Below are 10,563 nucleotides of genomic sequence, written 5' to 3'. Positions count from 1 at the left end.
GGCCGCGGCGGGGACGCAGCCGTTCACCGGGGGCGGTAGGGCTGGAGCTGGCAGTACCGGCGCCCCTCTGCTCCCCGTCGGGACGCGGGATACAGCCAGGGCACACCTCCGCGGCGAGGTCAGCCCAACGCTCCCCCCGTCCCCGCTTCTTTGACGGGAGAGTTTTGTCGTGGTTATCGTTGCAAATGCACGGTCTGTTCTCAACAAACCGCGTTAAAGGGTCTGGTTTGCTCTCCTTTAAACACGGAGGAGCTTTTCACTAGCTCACCATCACCTTTCTCCCTCTCTTGCCCCTTCCAGTCTCACCTTCCTGGCTCTGAAAGATTTGTGCCTCCAAGTACTGGATAGAAGAGAGCGGCTCTTTATTTCTTTCTTTAATCTTGGAGACTCAAGGGGAAAAAAAAAATCAGTGAAGAAAATCTGCTCAACTTAAGACACAATCATATCACTCGTATATTTAAGGAAACTCAAAGTTCCCTTAAAAGCGCATGTTTCTATCTTAAAGAATATCTGATGATGTGCTTTTTGTTTTCTGGGTCTTGGTTTTAGAAAAAACCTGCCCCTTGAAGGCAGTTACTGCAAGGGCTTTCACACACCGAACGTGTACGCGATGGTTTCTGCACTTAGCCCTAGGGAAATACACATGTCACTGGCAGAAGTTTCTGTGAACGTTCCCTGGAATTTCCCAAGTAGTCACAGAATAAGTTGTTTGCAGAAAGTGAAACACTGAAGGAGTGCTACTGCTAGACTGATTGTAATTATTTTTTTTCTCTGTTGCTTTTTTTTTTTTTTGCTTGAGTTTGCTTTTCTAACTGCGAAGAGGGTGATTTCTAGCTTTGATGAGAAAAATTGGGATCCTAGTCTTCTCTTTCTGTCCTCTGCCAGTTGTGATAGCTGAGTTGAGAGCACCTCCGGACCTGACAGACTTTGTGTAAACCATAAATGGCAGGACAGTTACCACACTGAGTTGCAAAACAGCAAGCAGTTCAGACAGTTCCTGGTGTGCTGTAGAATGTTGTAAGGAAATGGGTATACCATTCCTCTGAGGATGTGTTAGCCCGTGAAAACTGGAAGTTGTCACCCACTGGAAAATTGGCTTAGATGTGATTTTTTTGGCATCATATCATTGATGGGAATATTTTCTTATGCTAAAAAGACAGTTTTTCAAGTATCACCTCTGTGGTGTCCCAGACTCCTATCATTTGAAGTGATAAACAGTGGTGTAAAGCAGATAGATATGGAGACAATGAGCACCTAATATCCTTAACCAACATGCTTCTGTAGCACCTTTGTTGACGTGCAAACCATTAAGATTGAGCCTTTTGTACAGACTGATATTTATGCCTGTTCTTCCAGATATTGGTCCTGTGACAGTCTGTATTTTTGGCAATGAAGAAAGGCTCCGTAAGAAAAGCGTTACGTGGGAAACCACAGTCGTCAGCTTCTCGGACGCCTAGTCCAATGTCTCCTGCCAGTTCAAGCACCAGGTCGCTGTCTCCTCATAGCCAACAGACATCTCCATCTGCTCGCAAAAGTGCGGAGCAGAGCCACCAACAACTGGGTGTTGCAGAAGAAAATGTAGAAGCTGCTTTAAAGCTTCATAAAGGTATCGTGTAAATAACTGCTGGTGTAAAAGTATGTCCTAAAAACATTTTAAAAGCCACTGTTCTGTGAACTGTGTGATTAAAGATGTGTGATCGCTTGGAAAGAACTCTGAAAAATTTGCTGTCATCCTCTGGTACGCAGAGGTGGAAATGATAGTAGTGGAAGCTCGGTGAAATAATGAGACTTTTCCTCCCTACGCTGTGTGCTGGGGGGAGGACTGGCACAGGGAGACGCTACCGTGCCTTTTTCAAAAGCTTCACCCACTTACTGTAACGTGTCACTTCCTGTAACTGCTTCTGGTGCGCTATGTCTTCTCATCCTGGGGTGGGGGGAGATAATTTTCCATGTTTTCCCAGTATTCAGTGTGAAGTAAAAGACTAATATAAAAATCACCAATTCTTTCACTACTGAAGGTAGTTTCTTTGTTAAATTTCAGATGAAAATGGTGTTAGTCCAGGAGTTAAGTACATAACCGAACCCCTTATAAAAGGTCTGTCAAAACAGGAAAATTTGATATGTATAAGTTCACTGAATCTTTCCTCCCCAAAGGATGGGGACAAGAAATACAAGGTATGTTACTGAAAGTAACTGGTAATTAAACAAAGCTAAAAAAATTGTTTTATTTTATAGTAAAAGTCTAATTTTAAGTGGATGCAAATGACTTTATTCTAATGATGCTAGCCTAGTTCTACAGGCAGCTGCTGTTAGAAACACCCTGTCACTGGGGACTTGTGCAAAAGAAAAAATTATGGATCAGTTAGAATGAAGTTTAGAATGCCCTTCATTAGTGTTATTTTTAGCTTTGTTTTGCTTTGTTTGTTTGTTTGGGTTTTTTTTTTTTTAATGGCGAGTTCCCTTTTGTGTAGATGAGACTGATCCACCATAAATTTAAAATCTAGTTTTCCTCCTCCAACACCATAGAAAACTGTACCTAAAGCAGGGGTTTGGAATGCAACACTCAAACTGTGATTAATAAAGTGTTAGAATGCTTTGCATTTTTTAATGAATAGGTAGTTGTTAAGAATAGAAATTTGGCTTTCTCTTAAAAAAAAAGATAAGAAAGCTGCAATGCTAAGGGATGCATTTTCTGTTCTTCAGTACATTGAAAATTTGGAAAAGTGCTCTAAGCTGGAGACACTAAATCTTAGTAACAACCAAATAGAGAAGATTGAGAAGTTGGATAAACTGGTGAAGTTGCGTGAACTCAATTTGTCTTGCAACAAAATCAGGTAAGCAGAAACACTGATGGGTTGGTAAGCCCAGAGACAGTAAAGCTGACGCTCTCTTGCTGTTTAAATGAGTTCTCTCACAGGTAAGGTGAGTTTCTCATCAGCTCTAAGTCAAGGTGAACAGCCTTTGGTGAGATCTTCATAAAAAGCAAAAGCTCATAGGTGTTAGAAGGAAAAATAGTTCTGGGAAGTGCTGTTAGTGTACCATGGCTGCAGTTACACTTGTCACCTGGGAAACCAAGCCAGAAATGCAAGTTCCCAGATACCATAATGAAGAGTGTACAGTAACACAATTAAATGCATTAAAAATTTCATTAAACTTCTATTCTGTTTTATTAGAGGTAATAGAAGCCGTTTTCTTTTAGGAGAGGAAACTGAATGGGCTTGATCAGACAGGCCATAAACTCACTAACTTGCTTTTTCACTTTCACTGTTTTGAGAGTCTGGCGTCTTGTCTGAGCGGTATAAAAATGTTGAAGGGTAATTGTTCAGGCAGTAGCAAAATCCCTTGTTTCCTTTAATGTTTCTGGTAATGAATGATGATCTTTACATGAGACTGGCTGTGCAGTAGAGAAGTTAACGGTAGGAAGTAAGCAAGACCCCAGCATTTCTACATGTGGTTCACACAGCTTCCTCTCTCAACAGGAACTGAAAAGATCGGGGTAGCTTTTAGCCACTGCTGTATGTTTTCAGACTTTATTTATATACAGTTGGTTCCTACTCAAAAAATAGTATGGTCACAAGAGCCCATTTTAGTGTACTTTGTTACAATGCTCATATCTTGAGATAAATGCCCAAGTAAACTAAACCCTAGCACGTTTGCCTCATTAGCTGTTTAATTTTTAATGAAAACACTAAAAAATGTAGTTCCATATGCTTTCAGTTTAGAGTTGATGCTTCCTTTGTATGGAACAAAAAAATGCCAAAACATTTTTATTTTGGTTCATCTGTGTTCTATAACGTTCTCGAGAGAACAAATTTTGCATATTAAAATGGAACTAAAACACATTAAAATAATATTGAAATTAATATCTGTATAAATAAAGATTTTGCCACAGTGAGCAAGAAAGACTTGCTGTGATTTTTTTTTTTTTTTTTTTTTTTTTGGTCTTAGTGTAATTCTTGGAAGTGAGCTGGTGTAATTCAGTTTGAATTGTGAGTCCATGGCAGTGAACAACTGTTTTTGCTGATCTCTTGGATGATAGTTGAGAAAGATTTTGCTGTAGTTTGTCCATAATGCCTCAGTTAAGCTGTAAATTTGCTGTGGTTCATGCTAAGCTATGTTTTTCTTATTTTCAGTAAAATTGAAGGTATAGAGCATATGCAGAATCTACAGAAGCTGAACCTTGCAGGGAATGAGATTGAGCATATTCCTCCGTGGCTAGGGAAGAAACTGCGATCCCTGCGCATCCTTAATTTGAAGCAGAATAAAGTGTCATCAGTAAGTGATTACAGTTAGGAACAGTAATTGTTCAGAATCTCTTCATGACATGAACTGGTATATTTACACTGATGGACTTACTCTGAATAATTGCTCAGTGTCTTTCCACAAAGTCTGCTGTGAGCCTCATAAAGTTGCTTATCAGAAAAACTCCCTTTGTGCCAGGTATTCAGAGCACAAACCTGTATTATGTTGTTCAGGAAAGTGAAAGTTTTTGGAAACTTAGGGAAAACTTGATGAAATGTGAAGACTTTGGCATGTTATTGATGATGTCCCTTACGATAAGTTAATTATCTGGTTTTGGAGATCTGTAAATGATCTGTTTGCTTATATTTTGTATTTAGGACATGACTAGATTTACTTGGGTTGTCCAGGTTCATTTCCATGTTTTGCAGCTACACAAGGGTTTGTATGGAATGAGATCACTTAATGCAACTCCTGAAGGAGTCATGCTGCTTAGGAGGAGTGATGAACCAACTTTGTTTGAGTTCTCCTCACAACAAAAGCTGCCTTTGCTTGTAATGTAGGGGAATGGCAGGTTATATGTATCACAGGCCTCATTATCTTATTACAGGCCTCATTGTATTTCCATGGTCAGGCTTGATGAAATTTGCCCTCTTTGCAGTGGCATTTCTTCGCAGAAGAAACCGTTTGATTTTAGGAGGTTACTTCAGACAGTACTGTGTATTTTGATAGGTTTTTAGAGATTCCACTTTAGCATAAACATTAAAATACAGATCCTTTGAGAGGGACCTAACATAAAACATTAGTCAGGAATTCAATAATGGGGTATTAACTGTTCTTGGCAGGATGTCTAATCATTGTCCTATTCTCTTCTGTTCAGCTCCATGACATAGCTAAACTAAAGCCTCTACAAGATCTGACTTCTCTATTCCTTGCTGATAATCCAGTGGTAAGTCTGCCTCACTACCGCTTGTACACCATCTTCCACCTGCGAGCACTGGAGCACTTGGATGGCCAGCCAGTGACAAACTGTGACAGGCAGGAAGCTCTGGACAGGTTTAACTTAGGTAATAGTGATATGTTAGAACTATAGCGAATGACACCAAATTTAAGGTGAGATGGAAAAGGATTTTCTATTTGAATGTTTCTCTGTTTTTGTTTTTCAGAAGAAGTAGAAAAATTAGAGAGAGAGTTGGAAAACACAGTAAAGGAGATGGAGAGCCTTAAACTTAGCCAGTCCAAAGTGCTGGAGCAGCTTCACCGTCAAGATGAGGTCAACAAATCATTAAAAGAAAAGGCTTTGCAGCAGAAACAAAGCTATGAAGACCTACAAAGGTACCTGGACACCAAAAATGAATTGGTAAGATAATCATTTGCACTAAGTAAATATATGAAATAGTTTTGTGTCAGTGTGAGTTCAAAGGGCTTGAGATTTATGTTTAAAATTGGGAGACAAAATCTATGCACCTTAGCTTTTGGAGAGTGATTATTCCTTGACCAGTTCTTCAGTGGTCTTTCTGTGGAAAAAGTAAGTGTATGGATCCAGGAATCAGTATCACTCTAGAAATTTATGGGTCACAGTAACTTATTTGTCTATCTAGTAATTTTCTCTTTGTTGTTTAAAATTTTATCAGCTGATGAAAGGTGAAGCATCCTCTAGTTGCTAAACTAGAGCTAAGCGGCCGATGTACTGAATCTCCTGTGTGGTTCAGACTCTAAAGTGCTGCTGCAATAAGGAAAAAGATTAAATGCATTTAGAAAACCAAGGTTTGCATACAACTTGTGTGTCAGTAATGCCCCTTGATGATTACCTTGGGTAATCTCCATTAGTTTACTTGTACTTTATTGACATCATCCTAAAATTGTAGGTTTGACAAGTGTCTTTCATTCGTAGCTATAAAATGCAAGAGGAGTCCTGTGAACTGGGGAGTGCTCGGTTGTGAATGACCTGATGGGAACTTGATAGATGGCTTTTATCTTCCTTCTTAGACTTGTCCTCTAGAACATTATCCTGCAGAATCTCCATAGCTGGTATTTCCATAGCTGTCTCTTCTGGGAACACACACCCTAACCAGCAGCCTGCACTAAAATGTAGTTTTCAGCATAGTGAGATTTAGCAGCACATGTTTTGCAACTTACCCCACTCTTACCCTTTGGATGACAAACTCTGCTTGCTTCTTTCTTCCTTTAGCTGGTGTGTGGGTTTGTCACAGTTCCCTTTCCACAGAGCCTTTATTCCTCACTAAAGGTAGCCCCACGGTGCTCCTGGGTTGCATGATTATTTTTATTTCTAGGATTTACTTGCATGTTTTCTGAAGTAGGAACATTTGTGTGAAGTGTTTCAATGAGACTTTGTAGTCCCTGTGGTTTTTGGATACAGTTAATTATGGCATGACATATGTGGGGTTTTAAAATCTTCCTTTAAGCCTTTCCTTTATTCCTGTCTGTTCTGTTTCTTTTCCTCCATTAGTCCTGCTTTCCACTGTCTGTTGGAGTTTTGCTGCATGTTCTCCCTCAGGTATTCAGCGTGAAAAGTTGATTTAAAGAGAAATCACATGATAGACCTTTATTTAAAGAAAACCCTCAAAATTGAACTAGCACAAGGTTAAGTGAAACAGACTGCACAGGCTCCGTGCACCTGACAATTGCTATATTCTGCTGCTTTTACAGACAGTGAGTGCTGGTAGTTCTTACTGCTCGAGTAGCAGTAAATACATTCATTGTTTGGCATAGATTTTGCTAAAGGATTATACCCAAATTATATTTTTATGCTAAATTAGTGAGAAATTTATTTTCAATCCTTTGATGCATGTAAACTTCAAAGGCCTTTCATGTGATCATTTGTGTTTATTAATTGTGAGGTTCATGTCCACTCTTAGTCGTCATACTGTATCTTGTGATAAAGTTGCACTTTGTGATATTCTTGATCCAAAAATACACCATCTTAACTTTTTCTGATGTGGGCTTTGTTTCCAAGTTGATGTCTTTGCTCTGCTCTCTACTGAACTGAAATGTAGTTGATGATGATGACCCCTGGTTGAACGCAGCTTACTTTGTTTACTGGTTTATTAGTTGAAGCAGAAGACAACAGAGCTGACTCGAGCTTGCCAGAAGCAGTATGAACTGGAGCAGGAACTGGCATTTTATAAGATTGACGCGAAGTTCGAGCCATTAAATTACTTTCCGTCAGAGGTAATAATTTTAAAATAATGGATCTTCTCATTGCTCTTTCTCTTGCTTTTTCAGTTGGATAATAGAAAACTTAATAGTGTTTCTATAACTCTAAATAGCCATTTGCATTACCCATTTGCAACAAACCGATCATACCAGATTTGGTTGGTTTGTTTTTAATTCCATTATAAAATAAAAAGAACGTTCAGGGCCAAACAAGGCAAGTGTAGTCTGTCTTCTTCTAATTATTCTAATTTCAGTTTGGTTTTCCTTTATATGCTTGTTAAGAGAGCTCAATGTATATTATGAGTTGACTAGAACTGTACTTGTGCGATAAAGACATACTGCATCATGTTTCAGGATGTTGAACTTGATAACATACCTGGTGAAAGCCCATACATCGGTAAGGCCAGGTATAAGAGAAACATGTTTATAAGAGAAGGGTACATCGCTAACAAAGCTCAGCAGATGGAGACCGGAAAAGTGCAGCTAAGTGAAGGTGACTTCTGCAGGAAACCCCAGCAGAAATGGCAGCTCCAAACTCTCGATGAACTGCTAGAGGGTAAAGAAGAGAAGATTCGTTCAGGTAAAATCTTGATTTTTATCAAATAAAAATTAAAATATGTATCTCAATGTAGTTTATTCCACTGAATAAATGTTTGACACAAATTTGACATAAAAGTAGCGACGATGCGTGAAAGACTGTCAGTGCTGTCATTTCTAAAGAGCGCTTGGTGCATGTAGGGTCAAAACTTCAAAAATTCTTCTTGCTATTAAGACAACTCAGGATGAAAGGATTAAATATTATTGAAAAGAGAATTCTAGGGAGGTTTTGTATTTGATACATTAATTTAATTGTATAAGACATTAAAAAAACTTTGGACGTGCTTTTGAGAAACCAGAGTGTATTAGCTTTGATTATCACAGCTTTAAGAAAATGCCTTTTGATTAATACATTAACAGAAAATGCGTGTTTCAGTGTTACACAGAATATTATAATGTATCTTGTGGGGTTGTGGTTTGGAGTTTTTTGTTTCTTTTGTCTGCAGCACAAAGAAGATTAGAAGAACTGCAAAGCGCAATAGGAAATGCAGAGCAACAAGTTTTGAAAGTGACAGGGGAACTGCAACAACTGGAGGATGCTCTGGCTCAGAAAAAAGTATGCAAAGAAGTTGCTACGTGAATAGCAAGGGCAAGTGCTTAAAGCAGAGTTGATGTAGAAAATACTACTGTTTTTCTCCCCATTCTTTATAAAGAGGCCATTGTACTTATGTAAATCCATTTATCAAGCGTAGAAACAATGGTACAGGTTTTAGAGGGCAAAAAAAGATATTCCAGATATTCCTTCTTGTAGTCTTCAGAAGACTTAATTATACAAGAGACTGCTGAATTCTTGTTTGAAAACAAACCCCTTTGGGATGATGGTCAGAATGTGGATTCTGGTGTTTCCTGCTATAGCAGATTAACATTAGGAAATTTCTGGTTGCCATAAGCAAACTGTCTTTCTATTTTCTCTTTTGGAGAAAATCCTGGGAGTTTTTGTTACCTTAGGAAAATCAAGGTGATTCCAAACAAGGAATAGGTAATCTGTAGGCAACTTGTTATGCTAAACTAGCAGTCTAATTTAACTTTAAAAATGTTTTGGCTCAGTATTTCCCATTGAACTGGTTTACCCAGCCTCCTAACACTGTCTGCAGATGTCGCAGGCCAACAAGGAAAGTCTTGAACAGCAACTGAGTGAAAAGATCCAAACCCTGCACCAGCTACACAAGGAAGCTTTAGAACTGGAAAAACAACTGGAGAAACAGAAAAGAGAAATAGGGAAAAAACAGAGAGAGCTTGAAGACTTGCAGCATTCTCTTGCTACTGTAAATCCTGAAGATCCACGACACGTGAGTGACACTGAAATCTTACCGGGTTTGCGTAGTGCATTTATTAATGTTGGAGAATTGTGCTAAAGGCTGATTTAACACATTCTGCTTCAGCTGTGCCTGAGTCATGAGTTATATCGTCTTTTGCTATTTATCAGCTGTCGTTGAAGAACATACAGCTCACAATTTAAAAACAACAAACTAAACCAGACAGCTGATTTTCAATGCAGTTGTTGTCCAGCAGGTTAAGAACAAGATGTTTATGCTTTGCAAAATCATGCTGTGCAGAGCCTTGGAGACAGTTTCTGGCTAAGAAATCCTTAATGCCTCTTTTTGTAGAATCTAGCCTTAAAGATTTTTACAGGTCAGTGTAACTGCTGCAGGCCTACAGCTGAAGTGCTGCATTGTCAGAGCTCTTACACTGACACAAAGTCTGTTTGTAAGAGGTGGGCCTTCTGGAGTAGCAGGTGGAGCTGACCTGGCCGAAGCGGTGACAGCTTGCATTGATAGTCCTGCTTGCAGCAGCAGCTTTGCCTTTATGCTGTAGTCCAGCATCCTATAGCTGGAAATCAACTTTCAATAAATAGTCCTAATTCTGAAAAGATTTGCACTGCCTTTTTGGTGGGGACTAATGCTGTAACCTCCAGTCCTGTCATTGCTGATGGATTAGCACGGTCTCAGAGGTGCCTGTTTCAGGTTTGGGGCAAAGCTGGGTGCAGCAAGAGCAGCTCTGGCTTCATAGTCTCAGTCTTTTGATCTCCAGGGAAGGAAGACTTTTGATTTCTGAGTTATTAACTGTGTTCAGGTACAGCGAACCTTTATAGTCATGTTAAATTATGATGAAATGGAATGGCTTTCTTAACGGTGTTTTAAAAAAGCTTATGCCTCTCTAAATGAGAGCTCTTAGGCCAGCTTGATGCTTTTGTGTATGCAAAGAGAGAATTTTCATGCTTGGCTCCTGTTTTCAGCCGAGGCCTGCAAACACTTTTTTAAAAGATGCATTTTTGCTTTATTTTATTTTTTTTCAGCTATTCAGTGGTAGGAAGTTCAGTGCGTTTCGGGCAGGCTCCCGGAGCTGGTGGCCAGCCCCTTGCGGGGGCCGAGCCCGGCCCTTCCCGCGGGCCGCCCTCGCTTCAAATCACAACACAGGAAGCGCCGACCGGGGCCAACCGATCGCCGAGCGGCAGCGGGGAGCGGGCGGGCAGCAGCGGCCCCGAGCCCTGCGGAGAGGATGGGGCACTCGGCTTGTGGGCGGGTGGGTGGGAAGAGCTCTTTTTGGCGA

At 39.9% G+C, this 10,563-nt stretch overlaps 1 protein-coding gene across 1 annotated transcript in view; it reads left to right on the top strand.

The window, feature by feature from the left end:
• Nucleotides 1–1,389: 1,389 nt before the first annotated feature.
• Nucleotides 1,390–10,563, top strand: part of CNTRL (centriolin) — a 30,729-nt gene continuing 21,555 nt past the window's right edge. Inside the window, exons 1-10 of the mRNA XM_010133987.1 lie at nucleotides 1,390–1,606; nucleotides 2,042–2,175; nucleotides 2,704–2,834; nucleotides 4,134–4,275; nucleotides 5,120–5,306; nucleotides 5,406–5,599; nucleotides 7,312–7,431; nucleotides 7,771–7,996; nucleotides 8,460–8,569; nucleotides 9,108–9,302. Coding sequence (XP_010132289.1) covers nucleotides 1,390–1,606; nucleotides 2,042–2,175; nucleotides 2,704–2,834; nucleotides 4,134–4,275; nucleotides 5,120–5,306; nucleotides 5,406–5,599; nucleotides 7,312–7,431; nucleotides 7,771–7,996; nucleotides 8,460–8,569; nucleotides 9,108–9,302 — 1,656 coding nt within the window. The remainder of the gene's footprint in view (nucleotides 1,607–2,041; nucleotides 2,176–2,703; nucleotides 2,835–4,133; nucleotides 4,276–5,119; nucleotides 5,307–5,405; nucleotides 5,600–7,311; nucleotides 7,432–7,770; nucleotides 7,997–8,459; nucleotides 8,570–9,107; nucleotides 9,303–10,563) is intronic.

This window comes from Buceros rhinoceros, unplaced genomic scaffold (assembly GCF_000710305.1).
Source record: "Buceros rhinoceros silvestris isolate BGI_N320 unplaced genomic scaffold, ASM71030v1 scaffold45093, whole genome shotgun sequence".
Taxonomy (NCBI): Eukaryota; Metazoa; Chordata; class Aves; order Bucerotiformes; family Bucerotidae; genus Buceros; species Buceros rhinoceros.
This window is presented reverse-complemented; position numbering and strand designations above follow the sequence as displayed.